Source organism: Heterocephalus glaber, unplaced genomic scaffold (genome assembly GCF_053883595.1).
Source record: "Heterocephalus glaber isolate CG9 unplaced genomic scaffold, H.glaber_assembly_v1.0 deba00001457, whole genome shotgun sequence".
NCBI lineage: Eukaryota > Metazoa > Chordata > Mammalia > Rodentia > Bathyergidae > Heterocephalus > Heterocephalus glaber.
The window spans coordinates 8,250,363-8,274,787 of NW_028258305.1; the positions used below are offsets into that span (position 1 = coordinate 8,250,363).

General features: G+C 36.0%; 1 protein-coding gene across 5 annotated transcripts in view; it reads left to right on the forward strand.

The window, feature by feature from the left end:
• Usp34 (ubiquitin specific peptidase 34) overlaps positions 1 to 24,425 on the forward strand; it is a 269,176-nt gene that overhangs the window by 239,135 nt on the left and 5,616 nt on the right. For 4 of the 5 annotated variants that reach the window (XM_087216017.1, XM_004867234.4, XM_087216018.1 and 1 more), the window contains 10 exons: positions 712 to 816; positions 2,197 to 2,344; positions 4,804 to 5,438; positions 7,772 to 7,929; positions 9,825 to 9,903; positions 12,324 to 12,450; positions 13,091 to 13,198; positions 14,531 to 14,635; positions 14,754 to 14,878; positions 15,833 to 15,956. In XM_087216017.1, the coding sequence (XP_087072143.1) occupies positions 712 to 816; positions 2,197 to 2,344; positions 4,804 to 5,438; positions 7,772 to 7,929; positions 9,825 to 9,903; positions 12,324 to 12,450; positions 13,091 to 13,198; positions 14,531 to 14,635; positions 14,754 to 14,878; positions 15,833 to 15,956 (1,714 nt within the window). The remainder of the gene's footprint in view (positions 1 to 711; positions 817 to 2,196; positions 2,345 to 4,803; positions 5,439 to 7,771; positions 7,930 to 9,824; positions 9,904 to 12,323; positions 12,451 to 13,090; positions 13,199 to 14,530; positions 14,636 to 14,753; positions 14,879 to 15,832; positions 15,957 to 24,425) is intronic. The other variant, XM_087216020.1, reaches the window with a different exon arrangement.

The following is a 24,425-nucleotide window of genomic DNA, read 5'->3' on the forward strand; positions in this document are numbered from 1 at the left end:
GGAAATTGGGAAGGTGTTGGTCAAAGGATAAAAAATTTCAGTTAAACATGAGGAATAAGTTCAAAGGCTGTATTATACACATGTGATTATAGTTAATGATAATGTACTATATGTTTGAAAATGGCTAACAGGGTATATTTTTAAGTGTTCTTATCTCAAGAAAAAAATAAATATGTGAGGTAATGCATACTTAATTAGCTGGATATTCCCATTCCACAATGTATGCAGTTTTCAAAACATCACAAGGTATACTGTAAATACATGTTTGTCAGTTTAATTTGTAAAATTTTTTTTTGGTACCAGGGATCAAACTCAGGACCTTGTGCTTGTGAGGCAGGCATAGTGCCAGAGCTAAATTCCCGGCCCAGTTTAATAAATTTTTTAAGCCACTTTTTTTTTTTTTTGGTACTGGGGATCGAGCTGGGGTCCTTGCACTTGCCAGGCAGGTGGCAGAACCACTGAGCTAAATCCCCGGCCCCCTAAACTACTTTTTTCCAAACATGTTGGACATCCAGAAAAATCTACTGCATGTAACTCTTACGTAGTTTGTATCCTCTAGCTGATCCTCCTGTTTTATGGTAGTTCAAGTTTGTATGCCAGAGTATGAATGAACTCTGCTAACATAATACAGAAGATTTAAATAAAATATGTGGTAGAATAGATGCGGTTTTTTTCTGCTGAAAGACATGCACATGTGTATGTGTCTTATAGGCAGCCAATCCTTTCTTTAAATTGTTGACTATGCTAATGGAGTTTGCTGGTGGACCTCCAGGAATGCCTCCCTTTGCATCATATATTCTGCAGAGGATATGGGAGGTAAGTGTTGGTGTGGGTGTTTTCATTTTTTAGTTCCTGAGGATTTTACTTTTATAATACAGTCACTACCATCTTAAGTTCAGTAAGAGTATGTCCCTGACTTAGAAACATTCAAGTTATGAACCTTCACAGTGTACTGTGTAATACTCACTTTGTCAGCTTATAAACAATTCTCCCAGAATAGAACTCACTTTGCAAGTCAAGGACTGTACCAGTTTTTTATTTGGGTTACCAAAATGGTTTCATTGAGTCATTCACAGGTCAAGGAATAAGAAGCACTTTAGTCATAGATTTTGAGCAAAACGAGTTTTTAGCTAGTCTCTCAAGTGTTTTAAAAGTTTCTTCCACTTGGGCCAGGGATTTAGCTCAGTAGTTCCACTGCCTGCCTCACAAGTGCAAGGTCCCAAGTTCTATCTCCAATACCCGCCCTAAAAAAAATTTCTTCCACTTACATGAAGTTTCTTTCGTTTACCCTCAAGAAAGATTACATAAGACAGCTAGAAACCCTAAAAATACAAACCAGCTGTTCTCAGCAGTTGACGGAAATAGTAAAGGAAACACCAGCCCCTTTGGTTCTAGAGTTACTGATATGGTCACAAAATTTCTCCCTAATCATTATCAGAAATGTTCTGGACCCCAGGGAGCACCAAACCTTTTTTTAAAGGAGCAGATAGATATTTTAGGCTTTGTTGGCTATACAGTCTTTCAAACTACTCAGCTGTGTTGTTTTAGCCTAAAAGTAGCTGTACACAATAAATAAGTAAATGAGTGGACGTGGCTATGTTCTAGTAAAATGAAAACACAGCCACAGAATTTGGACTGTACATTATGTATATCTAAAATGTACCAGTAAAAAAAGAAAAAAAGGAATTTGGACTCTAGAGCACAGTACATTTAAATCCTGCTCTACATTTCTAACATTCCCTTTTCCCTTGGAAACAGAAGATCACAGCAATGTGTGGTGAGCTACTTCACATTCTCACATAATAGTAATTAGTAGGTTAGACATGGAGTAAGAAAAGTAAAGATGAAAAACTTTAGAGAATTAAAAATATTTTAAAATAAACTTATAAATTTAATAACTAAAAATCATTGTGTTCTCATGTTTGTCATATGTTACAGCCCTTGATTATTTTAAATTTAGTGAACTGCTGACAACATTATCTTGACTATTTCCCACTGATAAAGGCAAATAGATTTAAAAATGGTGGGAAATGTGGGTAAAACTTCTTTGGGCTCTGTTTTTTGGGGTTTTGTTTTTGTTTTTGTTCTTGTGTTTTGGCTCTAGTTTTTTAAAAATTGCTTTACATTTAAATGTTCCATGGTGTATATGTGTGTGTAAATTGACCTTATATTCTGTTCTTGTCATTTTATCTGTAGGTGATTGAATACAATCCTTCTCAATGTCTGGATTGGTTGGCAGTGCAGACACCACGAAATAAACTGGCACACAGCTGGGTCCTACAGAATATGGAAAACTGGGTGGAGCGATTTCTTTTGGCTCACAATTATCCTAGAGTCAGGACTTGTAAGTCAAATATTCAGAATTTAGCAACCATTTATTGTCATTCCAAGTTTTTTTTTTTAAAGCGCCTACCATTTTTTAAAGGCATCTATATGCCTATTGTATAACACAGAGTTCTTGGAGATGTTATTCTTTTTATTTATTTACTTAGAAACATGATCTTCCTATGTAGTTCTGACCAATCTTGAATTCACAGTGTTGCCCAAGCTGCCCTCAAACTGATCCTCCTGCATCAGCCTCCCAAGCACTGGGCTTATAGGAGCGTACCATCACACTGGCAAGATGTTGTCCTTAAAGGCTGAAGTTGTATTAATATTTAGAAACTATAGTGTTATACAAATATGTCTATAGTGTCCCTTCCTTTCTGTCCTGTCCCTCCTTCCCTCCCTCCCTCTATCAGGGATTGAACCCAGGAACTTAAGCATACGAAAAAAGCTCTTCACCACTGAATTACATCACTAGCCCTGTTGTTTTTGAAGCCTTGGTTTTTCTTGAGCAACATCATTACTAGCATTCTTGTTTTCTTCTTCAGTAGAGTGGCAAGGTGTGATCACCATTAGTGAAAAGAAGTGAAAGATCAAAAACAAATCCTGTTTTGAAAATAACTCTTGACAACTAAAAGAGTAATAAAGACAGAAAATACTGACATATTTGTTGTATACAAGTCAGACAGATGAACAAATATCAAAATTAAATATTTTGCAGAACAGGAAATTATAAATATAAAATATTTACTTTTGAGAATTGAAAGAAATGAAAATCAAAGTAGTTAACTTTTGACATCATTAACCTATTTTCTAGCAGCCCACTAAGATGACCTAAAATCAGCAGTACTAAAGTAGTAACAAACACATCCAGTACTTTAGATGTTGGATTCTGAACACCATTTCCCAATAAAAAGATTCACAACTTCTAGGAGAATGATTTTAGGCCTGGAGATTGCCATAGTAAAGAAACAATCAAAAAACAAAATAACGAGGATATATTAGTGACACAGAATTAACCTAAAAGAGCTTCTGTTGGCTAAAGCTGGACTAATTAGAGTAACAAAGTAAATGATACAACAATCAGTTATAGGCCAGGCATGGTGGTGCATGCTTGTAGTCCCAGCACTCAGGAGGCTGAGGCAGGAGGATTGCCTTGAGTTCAGAGCCAGCCTGGGCTATGCAGTGAGTCCAAGGCCAGTCTGAACTAATACATAGCAAGACCGTGTCTCAAAAAAAAAAAAATAGTTGTTTATAATTTGAAGTATAAAATAAACATCCATGAGTCCATACTGGTATAATGCATGATTGGATAAATGAAAAACAATTCTATATAGGAAAATTCCAAATAATTTATGTACACATTCCCCAGGAAGTGGAGCTTATCTCCTTATTCTTGGAGTTTGAGCCTAGTGACTTACAGATAGTAGACTCAACTAAAAATTCATGAAACTCAGAATCATATGCTTAATGAGAGTTTCCGGGTATGTTAAAAGTAGAGGCTCGCTCTTTGGGTTTCAGATTAGCCCTAGAAGACTTTTAAAGATTTTCCAAAGTTAATGTTCTATAATTAGCATATATAATCCTATATATTACAAACAACTTTTATATTGATCTCTTTCTGTCTTTATAACTTAAGTAAATTGTATACCATTGTTGTACATTATTACAAAATAACCATTATTTTTTAAATAACAAGAAAACTTAAACCAAAGCCAGGCATGATGGTGTATGTCAGATGATCCCAGCACTTGAAAGGCTGAGGAAATAGCATCAAGAGTTCGAGGACAGGGCTGGGCATTTAGCTCAGTGGTTCCACCGCCTGCCTTACAAGCACAAGGTCCCAAGTTCAATCCCTGGTACCAAAAAAAAGACAGACATCAAAGTCTTGGGCTGGGGATTTAGCTCAGTGGCACCGTGCCTGCCTCACAAGTGTAAGGTTCTGAGTTTGATGGTTCGGAGTTCGATCCCCAGTATGGGGGTGGGGGGAGTTCAAGGACAGACTAGGCTACATACTGAGACCCTGTCTGAAAAAAAAAACTAAGACCATAAAACATTAAACAGTTTGACCATATTCGGAACCCTTTTTTTCATAGGTCTTGCTTCATCTATTATGTTTATATGTTCTCTTTCTTAAGTCATATTATTTCCTCAAAAGGTTATAATAAAGTGAGAAAATTCTCCAACTTGGGAAAGCTAAACAAAAGAGGTTTGAAAACAAGTCCTGGTAATGTTTGGTGATCTTGCCATTAAAATAAAAGAGTGACAGAATGAAAGGAAGGCATCTGTTTCTATCACCCCTTAGGAGTTTTCAATGGGGTCAAGGGTAAACCACAAGGATATTAAAAGCGATGTAATGTCCTTTAATTTTTATTCATTTTCATTATTAAAGGGCAGAGTGGCTTTGTGTTTAATGACTGCTCTTCAGTCTATTTTATATCTTATAAAGATCTGACAGTTTTGTTTTACATTTTATAGCTGCAGCTTATCTTCTGGTGTCCCTTATACCAAGCAATTCATTCCGCCAGATGTTCCGGTCAACAAGGTCTTTGCACATCCCAACCCGTGACCTTCCACTCAGTCCAGACACAACAGTAGTCCTGCATCAGGTCTACAACGTGCTCCTTGGTTTGCTCTCAAGAGCCAAACTTTATGTTGATGCTGCTGTTCATGGCACTACAAAGCTAGTGCCCTATTTTAGCTTTATGACTTACTGTTTAATTTCCAAAACTGAGAAGCTGATGTTTTCCACATATTTCATGGATTTGTGGAACCTTTTCCAGCCTAAACTTTCTGAGCCAGCAATAGCTACAAATCACAATAAACAGGCTTTGCTTTCATTTTGGTACAATGTGTGTGCTGACTGTCCAGAGAATATCCGCCTTATTGTTCAGAATCCAGTGGTAACCAAGAACATTGCCTTCAATTACATCCTTGCTGACCATGATGATCAGGATGTGGTGCTTTTTAACCGTGGGATGCTGCCTGCCTACTACGGCATTCTGAGGCTCTGCTGTGAGCAGTCTCCTGCGTTCACACGACAACTGGCTTCTCACCAGAACATCCAGTGGGCTTTTAAGAATCTTACACCACATGCCAGCCAATACCCTGGAGTGAGTAAAATTGATACTTTTGTATTTGTATCCTCAAAGTGGTTAGCAGTGTGTGTTTTTCCCCTTGTAAAAAGTGATGACAAAATACAGAATAGTTGCCAGGTGTGGTGGCGCAAGCCTGTAATCCTAGCACTGAGGAGGATGAAGCAGGAGGATCACCATGAGGTCAAGGCCAGCCTGGGCTACATAGTGAGTTCAAGGCCAGGCTGAACTGCATAGCGAGACCTTGTCTCAAAAAGAGATGGATGGCCAGGGATTTAGCTTAGTGGTTCAGCCGCCTCCCTCGCAAGCGCAAGAACCGGAGTTTGATCCCTGGTACCAAAAAAAAAAACAAGAGGGATGGATGGATGGGATGGATGGATAGATAGTCTTTCTTAAGGACTTAAAATGTTTGCTTTCTTGAATACACATATATAATGCTATATTACTAGAAAGTTAGTATGTGAATAAGTTTTCCTAAGTTGAAGTTAAAATCCTATTTCTTGTGGAACTTTTTAATTTTGTGCTTTTGTGAATGCATCTTTCATGTGTAAAGAGAAAGTTATTTTTGTGGCAGAGTTTTAGAGAGTAAGTACTATTCAAAAATTAGATGTTCAATCAAGATTTATATGCTAAGCTATGCACTAAACAGTATTTTAAGAGGGTCGTTATTTTCTCAAGATTATGTTGAAATTAATGAAATGATTAAAATATCCATCAAATCTTTAGTACCACTAAAAAATTAATCAGGAAACAGTTGTATAAAGTTTAAAACTGATTCCTTTAGCTCTGCATAGGTTTTATATTCAGTTTTTTCCCTCTGCATAAGACTTTTATTCTTGGATTTTACTTTTTACTATTGCTTCGTACCCTGTGTTGTAAGCTGTCCTTTATAGATTAAATCGTTCTTTATAGATGGTTTAGTGAGTTCTTTAAAATCTGCTACCCATAAGAATAACCCAGTTTCTGCCGGGGATTTAGCTCAGTGGTTTCACCGCCTGCTGCGCAAGTGCAGGGACACGAGTTCGATCCCCAGTACCAAAAAACAAAACAAAACCAAAAAAAAGGATAACCCAATTTCCATTTGAGGCCATTAGAATGCCTATAATATAGCAAAGAGTATAACAGGAAGTTCAAAGCTGTAAGAATACAGAAAAAAAAATGACTCCGCCTGACTTTGAAGGATTCATAATGGGATTTATTACAGTTCAATAAACTTGTCTGTGCCACAGTTCATATAAATATTTAGTTACTAAATATTATATCCAGGGTTGAGGCACACTAGGTGAGCTAGAGTGATTTTCTCCCTGTTTTATTTCTTGCCCTTGATATCAGTGAAATGTAATGCTCTTTATTGTAGAACACTCACCTCCTGGAGGTTTTTATGAAAATGTGCTTAAGTAAACTTTTGCTGTGAAAAATATGAAGATGAAGATATTAGTTCTTTTTAATAAATATATATATGAGAGGAGCAGCCCTTATCTAACATTCACATGAGTTAGTTTTATAAAGTCACAGCTAGTGATTTTACTAAAATAGTAAATTTTCACATTTCATCCATCAGACCTTACACTGACCATCATACTAGAAAGATCATTTCACATATTGTGGTCATTTCCTATGCAAATAATGGAGCAAACAGCTGTATAGTTGTAAAATTTTTTGAGAGAATGAGATGTTTATATATTAACGACAATTTTTTTTGGAAAATAAAAAGTGCCTAAAAGATCATTTCACATGGTTATAATCCCAGCACTTTAGGAGGCTGAGGCAGGAGGATCACCGAGTTTGAGGCTAACCTGGGCTACATAGTGAGTTCAAGATAAGACTGAACTACATAGTGAGACCCTGTCTTAGGAAAAAAAAAAAATCTTTGTGACAAAGCAGTGATTTCTCATTCTTAAAAAGGAACAGCGGATTGGTGTAGCCTGTCTCTCTAGACACACCTTTGAAGTTACAGACCTAGGGCTGGGGATTTAGCTCAGTGGTTCTGCCACCTGCCTTGAAAGCACAAGGACCTGAGTTCGATTGCCGGTACCAAAAAAGTTACGGACCTAGTGCTTTAAACTACATTAAGATTAAAAATCAGTTGTATTAACTGTATTTGTCAATTTTAATTTCACTGGACTTTGATTTTCAGATTTGTTGATTTTTTTCAGTGTATAATATGTTTAATTTTAAGATAGAATTTATTGGTAATGTTACAACTGTTCCAGGATGGTATTACTGGTGTAATCTAAACTTCTGTAATTTTAAGAGTTAGCTAATGAGCCTGACTTTCAGAAATCAGAAGCACACATGCTAAAATATTAGAGGGTTAAAAGATCATCATATTGCTTATTCACTTTATTTAGGCAGTGGAAGAACTATTTAACTTGATGCAGCTGTTCATAGCTCAGAGGCCAGATATGAGGGAAGAAGAATTAGAAGACATTAAACAGTTTAAGAAAACAACCATAAGTTGTTACTTACGCTGCTTAGATGGACGCTCCTGCTGGACTACTTTAATAAGGTAAAAAACATGTTTTTGGTTTCTTTTTGTTTGTCTATGTGAGGATGAGGACTATCCTTTTACTAATTATTTAATGTTATTGGTTAAACATTTATGCTTTGAAAGAATTTATATTTAGAAAGTCATCTGATTTTAAACTCTTTGGTTTGTATTTGTTTGTGTTTTATTAGAATCAGGACTAGAAAAAATGTTAATGCATAATTTTCTGTTTAAAGCTTAAATCAAAATCATCTGAACTTCTGCTTAGAGAGTTCAGTCTAGGGCCTTCCAGAAACTTTCTCCATCTTTGGAAGGATCTGATTGTTTTATTATGTTTTTCATTTTCTTTCGCCCAGATCTGACCCCTTGGCTTGGGGGGTGGGGGGGATATGTACCTGGGATCGAACTGAGGACCTTGTGCTTACAAGGCAGGTATGCCACCACTGAGCTAAATCCCTATCTGTATGAATTGGCTAAAATAATCAAATGTTCTATATAATTAATTGTTCAAAGCTACAGAAATCATTGAATGGTTACCTAAAAAACTGCTACAAATTATACTTAATTCCCTTTAAAATTCAGGCTAATTTTCAAAAACCTACATATCACATCTAAGACTCAGAGATGATTTCCTGTATTAAGCATACATTTGTTTTGTATTTTCATGAAGATTTCACTAATACTATTTTAAACTAATAAATTTAAGGTAGGGTTATTTCATACTATCTTTCTCAGAAAGCTTTTGAATTTGAGTCCACAGAATGAAATTGACACTTTTGCCAAAATTCTTCGAAAAAATTCTGTTTTGTTTTGTTCATACAAGGTCTCACTATGTAGTTCAGGCTGGTCTTCAACTCACTGGCCTCAAATTGGGCAGCGATCTTCCTGCCTCAGCCTCCTCTCAAGTCCAGGAATCACAGGCATATAGCACCATTGAAAGGAATTCTTTAAAATCTTAATTCCTGTTTGAAAAAGGAAAGGAGGAAGCATCTCATGGAAGTAGGATTTTCAGTTGTACTCTATAACAGTGCTTTCTGATCCTAATGTAATAAGGTCTGTTAACAGTAATACAAATGCTTTGGTGATTATTACATATGTGATTTTCAAGGCAGCGTATACTTTTAGTGTTTTCTTTTACCCTCATTTTACTCTTTTTTCCCAATTACTAGTTGATGATTTGATATAATGTATATATATTTTATATTTTAATATCCAGAACTTAGCAGTTTAATTGATAAACCCATCCTAAGTATCAACATTACTTATTCTGAAACTTAAAAAAATATTCTTACCATACCACTCTTCTATCTTTGTGAATAATTGAGTTGATTAGATATTAATAGACGTAATATTCTCTAAGTTGCTTGAGGGTTTCTTGTTTAATATTATTTCCTTTTATAAGTTGAATATCCCTATGCAAAGTGCTTGGGGAGCAGAAGATTTTTTTTTTTTGTACCAGGGATCGAACTCAGAGTTTGTTTTTTAATTTGGAGATATTTTCATAGACTTATGTGTTGGGCATCCCTAATCTGGAAATATAAAATGATCCAAAACTGAAAATTTTTCAGTGTCACTATGATGAACAAAAAGTTCAGGATTTCAGAGCATTTTGGATTTTGATTTTTTTTTTTTTTTTTTTTTTTTTTTTTGGTACCGGGGATCGAACTCAGGACCTTGCACTTGGGAGGCAGGTGGTGGCACCACTGAGCTAAATCCCCAGCCCTTGGATTTTGAATTTTCAGATTTGGGATGCTTATCCTAGCGTGGTTTACTAAGAAACATCTGTGGCGGTCTCTTTTCTTTAGGTAGGAAAGCAGCGAAGTTAAGTGACAGTTTTATTTCTGTTTATATTTTTTATCACCTACTTGTTCTGTTCTAAATCAGGTTCTCAAACCACATTTTATGTATTTTTCTAGTGCCTTCAGAATACTATTAGAATCTGATGAAGACAGACTTCTTGTTGTATTTAACCGAGGGTTAATCCTGATGACTGAGGTAAATATTTTATTGCTTTTTTGTATGGATTTACCTGATTTTAATGTTCTCATCAAGAATTCTTGTTTTAGGGCCGGGGATTTAGCTCAGTGGTTTCGCCGCCTGCTATGCAAGCACAAGGACCCGAGTTCAATCCCCGGTACCAAAAAAAACAAACAAACAAACAAAAAAAAGAATTCTTGTTTTATAACTAGTTCATGGGAAACTGTTTTACAGTTGGCAATGCCGATTTAATTATATAGACTAGTAAATGCTAATTTAAATTCCAAGAGTAATTAGGTTGTAATATTTTGGGTGCTACTTCTTTTATGCATTAATTCATAGCTTTTCCCCTCATCGAGGGCACAGAGTATTTTCCAAGAGCTCACTTATTTGACATAGAAACCAAGATTAGCATCATCAAAGGAAACTATTGAGTCTATTAAAAGCAAGTAAAAATCTCCCGTATTGCCACAAATTATACAAGTACCTTAAAATCTTTGTGGACGTGGGTTTTAGCTCAGTGGTGCCACCACCTGCCTCACAAGCGCAAGGTCCTGAGTTTGAGCCCCGGTAGCTGAAAAAAAAAAAGAATATCTTAAAATCTTTGTTATTTTCACTGTAATTCTTCAAGTGTGAAATGCTTTTAAAGCTACCAGAGGTACATTGTACCCTTTAGTTTCGTAATAGAGATAAAACAGTAAATCTTAAAAGTACTGTAAGAATTAGGAAGTACGGAGCTATGGCTGTAGCTCAGAGATAGAATGCTTGCCTGGCATGTGCATGAGGCTAGATTCAATCTGCAGCACCAAAAAAACAGACTTTAAAAAAAATAGCTTTATTTCCAGTTGATGGTATCATAGAGTGGAAACAGAACATGTTTGAAACCACTCTGAAGAATTTGGACCTGGGAAGGTAAGTGGGAGAACATTTAAATAAATGACTTAATGTGTTCCCACCGGCTTGAACCACCTGTAGTACATACATGACTATACTATTGGCTGTTTATTAATTATGTTAGTAAAAAGACCAATAAAAGTGATTAGATCCATTTGTGCCACCAGTGGTACTAATAAAATTAATAAAATGCTGCCAGTGTGGCAGGTATGCATGTACACCAGTGGTTCAAGCTGCCTGGCAGCAAGTTATACAGCCCTATTGCAAACATGTTCATGAGCTGGGCACAGTGGCACACACTTGTAATACAAGGCTGAGGCAGGAGGATTGTGAGTATGAGGCCAACCTAAGCAATTTAGCAAGACCCTATTGCAAATTTAAAGGGTTCAGTGGTAAGAGCACCCCTTGGTTCATTACTCCAAAGAGTAAGGAAGGAACCCAGAAGTAAGGAAGTATTGCTCCTCTTTGAAGGTTGACAAGAATATTTGGCTTAAAGAAAAGGTATGGGAAGGTTAGCTGGATGTAGTGGTGCATATCTGTAATCCCAGCACTGGGGACGGACATTGAGACAAGAGGATCACCAAGTTTGAAGCCAGCCTGGACTTCATAGTCAACCCTGTCTTTAAAGTGTGTGTGTGTATATATATATATATATATATAGTTATATATATATAGTTATATAGTTTTATAGTTATAGTTATATAGTTATAGTTATATAGTTATATATATATAGTTACATGTAGTGAAGAGTAGTAGTGAGAATTTCTTTGATTCAACAGACATTTGAATGTCTACATTATGACAAGCAGAGTGCTAAATATTGGTAATATATGGGAAGTACATGATTCCTGTCTTTAATGCTTACATATTAAATACTATAGAAATAAATTGTTCAGATTATGTACTGCCACAGACTCTAAACTCAGAAGTTTGAACTTTGAACTATGAATAATGTATAGACTATGGTGAACTGATGCAAGAAGATTAGAAATAGAATGATTTATTATAAAATGAAATAGGAAAAAATTTAGGATTTGGTTAGGTTAACATAGTTAAAGGAATTAAAAGATAAACTAGAACAATTTAAGGAATTGAATTCTAATCTTTTGGAGCTCTTTTACCTTATTCAGGCCTGCTATTTTAAGTATGGCTAAAAGCCAATGGCAGTTGTCTTTCTACAAAGGCCCTGGAAAGTTACAGCCAGTATCTGTTATCCCTAATCTGTTGTTGTTGTTGCTTTGTACTTTCTAAGGTCTATAGTCTTAGGTCAAATAGTGTTTTTTTTAAATGTAATTAAACAAATTAATTTTTTAGGCTAAAATACACAAAATGTCAGAGCTCTAAAGATGAGGACTTGTACATTTTGAAAGAACTGAATGCAAACATATGACTTTGGAATAGAAAGCAAATGTTTGTCTTGCATACATATGCACACATAATCTAAGTCGGAAAGCATCTGTCTGAGAGGGTTGAGCACTACCATTTTGTGGCTCAATAAAGTTAAAATGAAATTTAAGTTTTCGTTTTTTTTAAATCACTTGTAGTCTTTCAACACATTGCACATGATGTATCATGAAGCTACAGCTTGCCATGTGACTGGAGACTTAGTAGAACTTCTGTCAATATTCCTTTCAGTTTTGAAGTCTACACGTCCATATCTTCAGAGAAAAGGTTTGGTCATTCCTACTTCTTTTTTTGTTAGTGCTATTATTAAAGAGAGATTAGATTTTTAAATCACAGGCTCAAAGAAATTGTTTGTACATCTGGTTTATGTACAAAAGATGAGGCCTAAGCTAGCTAACCATCAGGAAATATCCACCATGATCCCTTTATACAAAGCTAAAATGCTCCTGTTTTCTTTATGCCTGCCTAAAAAACAGGCAAGTATGTGGTAAGTGTCAAAAATTTGGAGATTGGGAAACATTTCCAAGCATAGTAACAAGTTGTGTAGTTTGTAAAAATTCTCCAGCTGGAAACTTCCAGAGTTAGAGTAGATCATTTTGGCTTAGAGTAGATCATTTTTAGTTTTAAGAGAAATGAATATAAAACTCTTATGTCCCTATATGATAGTGTGAACACTAACCTTCATATATATTACTTGTAAATGGGACATCTTCATCACTGAATATGTACTTTATAAAATCTAGCAGGTTTAACAGGAGTAGTACCCATCTCATGAAAATAATCACTTAGCATTCGCTAAAGATGTTTTTATGAAATTAGAATTTTTAGTGTTAGCATTCTGTAGTTTACAGTAGAAAAAAATTGTGATCTCTTAAAAGCATATTTATGTATGCTTTTATATTTGCAGATGTGAAACAAGCATTAATCCAATGGCAAGAGCGAATTGAATTTGCCCATAAACTGTTAACTCTTCTTAATTCTTATAGCCCTCCAGAACTAAGAAATGCCTGTATAGGTAAGTTACTTAAAAATACACCTATGTTAAAAAATCTAGTGGAAGAACATTTTGTGAGGTTTTTTGTTTTTTTTGAAATGTGATCTTAGGTCTGTAGGGTTTAGAAGACATTTTATATTTTTATGTGTAACTCACACTGGCTAGCAGATCCTAAGAAAATCAAGTTTCGTTTTTTAACTTGTTGGTACTTAGCCATGTGATATTATGGGCAGGTCACTCAGTGTAGCTAGGCTCTTTGACCTTCAGTTATCTGTCTGTTTCTTATAGCTCTAAAATCTTCTGATCCTAAGTAGGGTAGAATCATGTAGATGTTTACAGGGTACAACTGACACTGTAAAGGTTTGGGATGGTTATTGTACTTTGAGTTCCTTTCCTTAAAGATACTTCTCAGTAGCTGTTCTCACACTCTGAGTATTTCATCTTACTGCTGATTGCATATTTATAATAAAATGAAAATTTGTGTCTGTTAAAAGATACTCCATTATAAATTTAGAGTGAATTTTTTACCATAAAGTCATGATCTCTAAAAAGTATAGATGTTTATTTACAGTTTCTCAAAATAGCATGAATAACTCTGGCTGTCATGTGTGAATAATTTTTTTTTTAATGTGTGAGTAATTTTGATGTCCTATACAATAACTCACCTAATTTTTTGTTCTCCAGTAAGAGAGGGCCACATACCAGTAATCTCTGTTAACCACAAACTTTCTCAATACCCTGTTATTATGAGCTTTATTCCCATGTGAGAGTGAGAATCTTCCAGCCAGCATCATAAAACTTTTAATAGTAGAATACAAAGTTATCAATTATCCCATAGAGCCAAAGATTTTAAACTTTAGGTTTTTTCTAGCTGTCGTAGTTGATTTTATAGACATATAGTCAGTGTGCATTAAATATTTCACTCTACTTCTCCTTGAAGCTTCTTTTGTTGAAATAAAACACTGAATAGTTGAAATAAACACATGAATAGTGTTTAACACATTCGCACTGGCTTAAACTACTGGGGCTACATGCATGACTGTCCCATGTTGCCTGATGGAACATCGATGCGTGTACCACGGGTGGTTCAGAACCGCCTAGCAGCAAGACATACAAATTACAGCCGCATCATGAATATGTTAAACTTTTCTTCCTGAAAGAAGATCCTATATATTGTGGTTAGTAACTCCTGATCCAGATTTTGACTGAACATCAGACAGAATTTCTCTGTATCAGTAGATAAAAGTTTTCAATATTGCCACACTGCAGTCCCCATCAGGGATTGTGAGTTTCAGAGTAGCAGATAGATATAACTCCAGTACTTTAATACCCAAATTGTGTTTTAATTTTCAGATGTCCTCAAGGAACTTGTGCTTTTGAGTCCCCACGATTTTCTTCATACTCTGGTTCCATTTCTACAACATAACCACTGTACTTACCATCACAGTAATATACCAAGTACGTATCCATCTAGCACAATACTTGAATATGGTTGGCATTTAATCATTCTGCACACTGAAGCTTGGAGATTTATTTTTTTTCCATTTATTCTTATTGTACACTTTTAATGTCTTAGTGTCTCTTGGACCTTATTTCCCTTGTCGAGAAAATATCAAGCTAATAGGAGGGAAAAGCAATATTCGGCCTCCGCGCCCTGAACTCAATATGTGCCTCTTGCCCACAATGGTGGAAACCAGTAAGGTATGTTGGGATGCCAGGAAAATCATGTTTCTGTAGCACAAAGTAATTTGAAATTCCCCCCCTGGCAGTTAGGAGTATATTAGGCTTAAGTGACCATTTTGTGGATCCTAAGAAGATTTGACTCATTTGGACTTTTTTTACTTTTAGTGCTCTGAAATGTTGGTTAAATATTTGCAAAATCAACAATAGGCACAAGTAGTAAGTTTTCTCCCCCCTCAAAAATAGCTTAATAGTAAGCCTTAGTATTTGTCACTAGGTTAAATTATAACTGGGTTATACATCTAAATCTGAAAAGTTGTTAGGTACTTATAAATTTTGGCCATATAATCAAGACTTCTTTTTCTGCCCTTAAACCATATTCTTCTTGACCTATGTATTTTATCACTGACTGACAGATTTATCATTTTTAGTCTGGTTTCTGTTCTTTTAATGCTTATTCTAAAATAATGCTGATTCTAAATACTGAGCCAAGGTACATTGACATAGGATAGTTTATCTTAGTTTATAACATTCTTTTAAAAACAATTTTTCCCCTTTATCTTTCTCCACCTACACTTCATTCACACCCTGTCTTTGCCCACTGTCTCTGGATCTTAAGTATACTTGAGAAATTATCATAAGATAAAATATTAAAAATAATTAACATTGTAGTTACCCTTACAGAAATAACTTCAGATCTTTTTCAAAAGTCAAATTTAATTCATTCTTCTTGATATGTCTGTAGAACTAAAGTGTCACATGTTAAAATCCTACAGTAATTTTATTAAAGTATATAGAAATAATGGGTAATTTTAACTGATACATTTGCACACTGAAAATAAACTTAAATTAAAACTAGGTTCTTATAGAATTAAAGATTTAATCAGCTTTTTAGTTAAACTTATTACATTTGCACAAAATATGCTCTTTATTATACAATTTAAGTGCAACCATTTTATCATCTTTAACCTTCAGGGCAAAGATGACGTTTATGATCGTATGCTGCTAGACTACTTCTTTTCTTATCATCAATTCATCCATCTATTATGCCGAGTTGCAATCAACTGTGAAAAATTTACTGAAACATTAGTTAAGCTGAGTAAGTATAAAAGATGAGCAGTAAATTCCACTGAATTATTTTAAGTCCCTAGCCACTCAGGAAGGGGAGAAAAAATATGAGAGAATTCTTTTTTTTTTTTTTCTTTTTTAAAGTGAATGTTTAAAAATATTAATTAGTACTCTTGGGAACATTTTAATTTTTATTAAGAAAACACCAACTTACTGGTTTCCATTGCATAGTTCTGCCCAGAGTTTCAGCTGGCCTATGAAGGAGTGTGGAGTAGGGCTGATCACTTTTGTACATAGAAGCCCAAGTCCTCCACCATCTTCCCAGCAGAATTTCAAAACAAAAAACTACTCTGCCTAGGGAGACAGGCTTAGAGATGGACTTCCCTAGCTCTGATCTTGAGGATAAGATGAGATCTATAGTGCCAGCTGTGCTTTGGAGCTGACAGTGCCAGGATCAAGCTGAGTGGGCTCACTTGTGTGAAGCAGAGGTGCATATATGAGTAATTAGGAGGTAAGTCTCATAAAATAGGGGAGGAAAAATTTGAAAGGGGGAATATGAGCAGTGGAAAACAACCATCAGTGAACAATGTAGAGGAAGGAAAAACTCAATATTTCTTAATAATACTATTGTCTCTCAAGTATGTGCCTGAGAGCTGTTAGAGAACTGTACACTTTGGGTGACTTTCCTGTACCTGATAAGTCTTTAGAAGACATGTTGCCTTCCTCCATATGTCCCTTACCTTAGGCCCTCCAGTGACCCAGTGCTCCATGTATCTTCTTGACTTCACTAGGGATAGCCCAGGATCCTCTGCAGTGTTCTGTAGTTTTTTTTGGTACCCGGGATTGAACTCGTGTCTTTGCGCTTGCAAGGCAGGCAGCAGAACCACTGAGCTAAATCCCCGGCCCCAGGGTTCCTGTAGTTTTGTTTTATAGGGTAGAAAGTAAAATATTACCTACATCAAGAAATAGAATATTATCATACTCTTGAAGTCCCCCTTGTGCTCCATCTCAATCCCGCCTCCCTCCTTCCTGTGGAGAAGATCTGATCCATTCCAGGTAGGGGAAGAGGTGTGATCCTATCTTAGATTATATTATCCAAGAAGGAGGAAGTGATAACAGCTATTAGGGATAATTCCTCTTCAGAAAAAACATCTTATTGGTAAGTGAATAGAATATATTCATATTTGAAGGGTTGTTCCCTCCACCAGTCATCATTAGCTGGTTTTATATACATTCATGTGACTGAAATGCCAAGCTGTGGGAAGTAAGGATATCTTCAAATTGATTTCTTTCCAGATTATGCATCTGGGTTGTGGCACTTGGTAAAAGGCTAAAACCTAGCAGTGGCAATGATCGGGTATGAGAAAACTCACAAGCTAGTACACATAAGGAGGGGGACTTACAAAGTTGCTGATCTTTGGGAAAATTCCTGGTAAATTGTGTTCATATAATTTACACCAAGACTTATATAAGGAATAGTTCTAGCTATATGAACATCTTTGACCAAATAATGAATGTTTTACCTTTTATGAGACTATATTTTTCATCAACCTAAATGCCTACTTTCAGGGAAGATGAAAATGAAAGAGGAGAAGCTGGGAGGGAAGGACACATCCCTGATCATCACATGTGCTGAAACAAATCATACAGTATTTTATACTCATATCACTTATAACCATGAAGCTTTTTTTTTTTTTGTACTGGGAATCAAACGCAGGGCCACACACTTGCCAGGCAAGCACTACACCGAGCTACATCCCAGCCCCCATAAAGCATTATTGATGCTGCTTTAGAGTGTTTAGTTTTCTATATCAGCGCTATTTTACGGAACTTTCCACAAGGATGGACATATTCTCTAATTGCATTACTATGAATGATAGCCACTAGCCACATGTGAGTATTAAGAACTTGAAATGTGACTAAGGAACTAAATTTGTATCTTAATTACAACCAAATTTACTTCAAATAATAAGATGTGGCTGGTCCCACACAACTAAATATAAACCAAAACCTTTGCAAACTGAGTAGGAAATAGTTTTCCTTGGTTACATCTTAGTTAATGCAGAAAATCGGATATTGTCTTAAATGTTAAGTTAGACAAAGACCTAAAAGTAGTGCTATCCTTATGCCCTTCTATAAATGGAGAGATTATGTCCTAGTGTTTGACATTACTTCCTCTTCTGGCTGAAATGACAATTCCAAGGAGAGGCACCTAGGAAAAGGCTTGAGAAAACAAAAGCTCATGTTAATGACTGCAATGTTGAGCACAGTATTTGTAGACTTTTAAGTTATATAATTCCTTCAAGAAATTATATTTGGTAAGTTTGAATTGGTTACATCCTCATTCATTTAAATCTTGAGTTTTAAATGTTCTAAAGGCCAAAATATTAAAATGTGACAATAGGCAACATTGTCTCAAAACGTATATTGGATTGCAAGTGATTTCTGGTTTTGAGGAAAAGTCTTTGTGGTGGTTCTTATGGGTTACTGAACAGATTTAAAAATTTATCAGGAGATAAAAGGGAACATATAATTAAGTAATTATAGATTAGAATTGCAGAGGAAAGTAGGGTTGCAGATACAAATAGTACACAAAAAGGAAATGTAGTACTTTTAAGGTGAGTACAGTTAGGGAAAAAAAATACCAGAGACAGGGCTGGGGATTTAGCTCTGGTTTTGCTGCCTGCTGCACAAGCGCAAGGACCCAAGTTCGATCCCCTGTACCAAAAAAAAAAAAAAAAAGAATACCAAAGACAGAAAGAAGTGGGGAGAGAATTTAGAGAGAGTGTGCAAAGCTGCTAACTACCATCAGAAAGCACCATGTATGCATAATCACAGTGTTTTGATATTTTAAAAGAAAAGAGGTTAGTCAGAAAATTTCTGAAAAAGAATGAGTACTAATACTGCTGATATATAAAATACTTATTAAAAATCTAGTCATTTTTTAAAGTTTAATACATATACCCAGTTCATAATTTAAAATATAAATTTACATATCAAAATATCACAGACCTGTCCCCTACCACTTTTATTCATCTTTTTATTTCCTTTTAACAAATACAGTGGTGCCTCGGTTCAGGAACTCAATTCTCTCCACTGTTCTGTTTGCAAACCAAACTGGATGAGAACCAAATCAAATTTCCCCAAAAGGTCAACACTGAACCCACCCAATGAATTTAATTTGGTTCTTGTCCATCTTGGTTTGCAAGCAGAATTGTGGAAAGAATTGAGTTCGTGAACTGAGGTCCCACTGTATGTATATTTTCTCCCCTTTCTTAACAAAAGTGAACTATAGTGATTAAAACCATATGGCACTGAACAGTGGAAAAATAGCCCCAACAAATATATAAGGATTTGGGAGATAATAAAGATGACATCAAGGACCGGGGATTTAGCTCAGTGGTTCCCGCGCCTGCCTTGCAAGCGCAGGGACCCAAGTTCGATCCCCGGTACCAAAAAAAAATGACATCAAGTTAGAGAACAGGTGCTCCCTTGGGGTAAATCAAGTCTTTAATACTTACTTTACTCCTTGGACCAAAATAAATTCCAGGAGGATTTAAGATTTAAATAAAAAATCTTGGAAATAGTAATAACATGAGATCATATGGCTAACATCTTGAGATTTGAAAGACTAGGACATAAAACTTAGAAACAGTAAAAGAAGAAATTAAAAAATTTAACTACTTAAAAACTGAAACTACTATGTGTTTTTTTTAAAAGTGCCATAAATTGAATTAAAACAGACTAGCTAATGGGAAAGTATTTGTAAATCTAGATAAATGAGAGCTGTGGTACAGTTTAGTGGTAAAATGCTTGCCTAGCACATGTGAGGCCCTGGGTTCAATTCCCACTACTACAAAAAAACAAAACAAAAATATCAGGTAAATGGCTAATTTAGGATTTGTTAAGATGATGAAAAAAATCTGTCAAAGTCCACAAATGACATGAATGGGCAGTTCACCTATATACACCAAATAAATGTTTGGTAACTATGTGAGAAGTTGTCCACAAAATAAGAAAGCAGAGGGCCGGGGATTTAGCTCAGTGGTTCCATAGCCTGCCTCACAAGCACAAGGTCCCGAGTTTGAGCCCCGGTACTGACCCAAAAAAAAGCAGACAATGGTGATTTTTTATTTGTCTCTTAAAATAACAATACCAAATGACTGAAATGCAGTGTGGGTGTGGTACTCATAAAGTATTTGGGGAACTAAGACTGCATAGCTCAACTGTGTCTCAAACAAATGTGGGGGAGTACAACACACAGAGGCTGTCATTTTCACTTTGTAGGAAATAAAAACTAGCAACAACCCACATGTCCTGTGAATTTTAAAGCAAATAAGATAGAAATCTTCTTGAATTATAGGGAAGAAAATTGTAAATGAGCTGAAGGTGTAGCTTTATGATAAACAAGACCCTATCATATGGGTTCAATCCTCAGAACCACAATAAATAATTTAACTAATTAAAGAGAAACTATGCACAATATAACCATGTTCTTATAAACTGGGGGAATAGGGAGATCACCCTTAATACATGCATCCCCAAAAAAGAATAATACTTGAAAGTTTAATTTATTTACAATGATCATACATTGGCTTGTAATTTGAAAAAAAGTTTTTTGACTATAGGAAACTAGTGCTATAAGAAACGCTATAAGCATACCATTTTTTAGGTCACCAGTTCACATGCAACATGAACGATGTGATATTCAAATAAAATCCTTATATTCATCATCATTTAAATAAGTAATTTTCATTTTTAGGGACAAAACAAGGATCTCTTTATTGCCTTAAGTATTTTACTTTTGGGGTTTTTTTTGGTACTGGGGATTGAACTCAGGACGTCATGCTTGCTAGGCAGGTGCTATGCTGGCCCATTTTACATTGTTTTTGAGAATTTTCTTAATATATTAAACTACACAAATTTTTGCAAGTAACATCATGATAACACCTAGAAAATCTAAACCTTCAGAATTTATAGAATTAAAAATTTATTATAAAGAGCAGAAAGAAAGAGATGAAAAATTCTCATTATAGAAAGCATAGCTGGGGGCCAGGGATTTAGCTCATTGGTTCCACCGCCTGCCTCGAAAGCACAAGATCCCGAGTTTGATCCCCAGTACCAAAGAAAAAAGAAAGTAAGCATAGCTGGGTACGATGTCACATGCCTATAATCCCAGCACTCTGGAAGCTGAGACGAGGATTTTTGTAAGTTCAAGGCCAGCCTGAACTACAAAGCAAGACCCTGTCTCACAAAATAGGACAAAGGGGCTAGGGATGTAGCTCAGTGGCCTGTGCCTGCCTGGCAAGTGAAAGGTCCTAATTTCAATTCCTGGTACCCAGAAAAAGAATTTAAAAAATAGAACAAGGATGTGGGGGACAACATAGGAGTAGCTGATCCATAACTTCTCTTTGGTATTGATTGGAGGAATGTCTGGTTAGCTGTTTTCCAAAAGGCTTCAGGTAGTGAAGTATACTTCATAGCAGTCTAGGTATCCAGTGCATGTTAGAAGCTGACTTTCCAACGCACCAACAGCAAATCTATTTATGCTAGGCTGACACACAGTAATCACATTTAAGAGACATACTGGTCTTTATAATTCCAAAGTTGGTTGCCAGAGGAAGAAATGGCATAGGTATCTGAATATTCTGTACTAAGAAGAACCATCAGAATTTTTTTTTTTTAAGACAAAGTCTCTCTGTATAGTTGAGGGTGGCCTTCAACTCACTTTGTAGCCTAGGCTGGCATCAAACTTGCAGCAACCGTCTTGCCTCAGCCTCCTGAGGGCTGGGATTACAGACGTGCACCAACACACCTGGCTAATTTTTTCCTGTAAACTACAAGGAAGCCAGATAAGCAACTATAGGTTGCTTACTGGGTATGAAGTCACAAAAAGAGGAATTAAATTAAATGTGTGGTATTCTTAGGCTTAGGATCTCTTTATGATTCAGTCTCACATGAGAGCATTAGTCATGAGCTTTCATTCATTAGCTAAAGACACCATTTCCTCTAGATAATGCTGGAAAAATAGACACTCCTGTAGAAAATTGGACACAGAATCATAACAATTCAGATAGAAACCTTAAGTAGTAAATGTACATATGAAATATTTCATCCTCACAGGAGTCATGGAAGCACAAAATAATCTATAAAATCATCTTAGCTACAGCAGCAGTGTTTGAAAGATGCTTCTTCAGTATGAGTTGTTGCTAGTGAGGAAAGATTGTACTTGGAACAGCTTTTAATTATTTCCTTCTTGAATGCAGATGGGCAGGATATGTATCTTACTGAAAATACCTTAAGTCAGGGCTCGGGATGTACCTCAGCAGCACAGCACCTGCCTGGCAAGCATGAGGTCCTGAGTTCAATATCCGGTACCCACCGCCCCCCCAAAAGAAAATAAGTTACAGGATGCAGAAAGAGAAGTAATACAGATATCCAGTGTCCTTTAGACCCGCCAATCCTGCTTACAAAGGCAAAGTCTAGACATGTACCTGAGAATTTCACTGATTGCATCTCCCTATGTTTTGCGCCCATCAAGTGAGACACCACAAAAGGTGGTAGAGAAATATGTGGAGTTAGGACAGCGCTGGCTTCTAACTTGGGTCACAGAGCCAGGAGGCTTAGCATCCCCAGTGAAGATGCTGGAAAAAACTGCAGCCCTGTGGTCCTGAAGGAATAGTTCCTCCTGTGTTCCAGAGGAGGAGCAACTTGAGAGGGCATAGGTAGGACTTTGAAAGAGATGTTATCAGCTCCCCATGGATGGCATAATGTTTTCCAGAGTGTACTGCATAAGTTGGCCCAGGAAAAACTATTCTCCTATTAGTAAATATATGTAATTCTTACTGTGTTACAACCTAATATGTCAAATTTTCTGGATGTTGTATTGCCTAAAATGTGGTATTAGCCAAAGTGAATCTAAAGAAAAGTATTAAGTAAACAGTAGTACAGGTGATGAGCAGATGTGAAGATCATGAAAATGATACATGAAGATGGGTAAACACTGATTAGTAGATTATGAGCTTTAGAATTAGATAAATCTGGGGGTAGAATTTTAACTACAACATTTACCAGTACTGGCTTTGGGATTGAAGCTAAGCAGATTATATCTCTATATACAATCTTATATATAACTATATACTTAATTTCCTCATTCAATAAAATGAAACAATTGAGAACAAAATAGTATCTCCCAAAGTTGATGAGAAAATTAAATGTGATTATCTGACATACCTAGCACAATATATTTGCATTAGAATACCACTTGTAAGGCCGGGGATTTAGCTCAGTGGTTTTGCCGCCTGCTGCGTAAGCGCAAGGACCTGAGTTCCATCCCTGGTACCAAAAAAAAAAGAATACCACTTGTAAATGTTTTCAGATCATAAAAAAGCCCCCATTTTTTGTTTGTTTGTTTGTTACGGTAGTGCTGTCTTTTTGGTAGCTGTGGAGAATAAAATTTGTTTCACTTTGGGAAAGAATTAGGGAAAAAGACCAGGAAAACTTACAGTGTACAGTCTTTCCCACAAGAGGTTTAATGTCAGAAGAGACTCTGGTTCAGGGATTGGCAGTCTAAATATTTTAGACTTTGCAGGCCACATATAGTCTCTACCATATATTATTTGGCTCCCCCCCCCCCAGGTCCTTAAAAAGAGTAAAAACTATCCCTGGTACAAAAAAAAAGTAAAAACTATTCTTAGCTCATGGGACCATACAGAAACAGGCTTCGGGTCAGAGTTGGCCCCAAGGGCCATAGTCTGTCACCACCACCATCCCCCATTTTATGGGTAATTATGATAGAGAAACATGGGATCATAGAAACTCTTCTCTATGGCCACTAGTTTGATAGTACATCTTTGCTTTTGTGTATTGTGATGTTATGCATTAATGCTGCCAACTTCAAACAGATTAGGTTAGGAAAGGGGAAAAATTAGAATTTCCTTGAGTCTTTACAAAAGGGCTAATCTGGACAGAAAAATAAATAGGTTTACCCACAAAAGGGATCCTAAGTTTCCTTGTAAGTCTAGTGACTTGATATGGTTTGCTTTTTTAGACCCAAAATTCTTGGTCTAACCCAGAGGTTGACAAACTATAACCCACCTGCCACCTGTTTTTGTACAACCAGCAGCTCGCTACTTGCTAATTGAGTATAGGTTTTTGTTTTGTTTGGCATTACTGGGGATTGAACCCAGGGCCTTCATATTGTGCTATATCCCTAGCCCTTTAAAAAATTTATTTCAAGGCAGGGTCTCACCAAATTGCTAAATTGCCCAGACTGGGCTTGAACTTATGGTCCTCCTGCCTCAGCCTCTAGCAGGATTACAGGCATGTACCACCACACTTAGCTTGAATTTTTAAATGGTTAAGAAAAGCTAACATATTCAGAATAGTGTTTTGTGACACATAAAAATTCTGAGATTCAAATTTCAGTGTTCATAGTATTATTTGAAGACAGCCACAGACATTCAGTGTCTGCTGTGCTTTCACACTACCTTGACAGAGT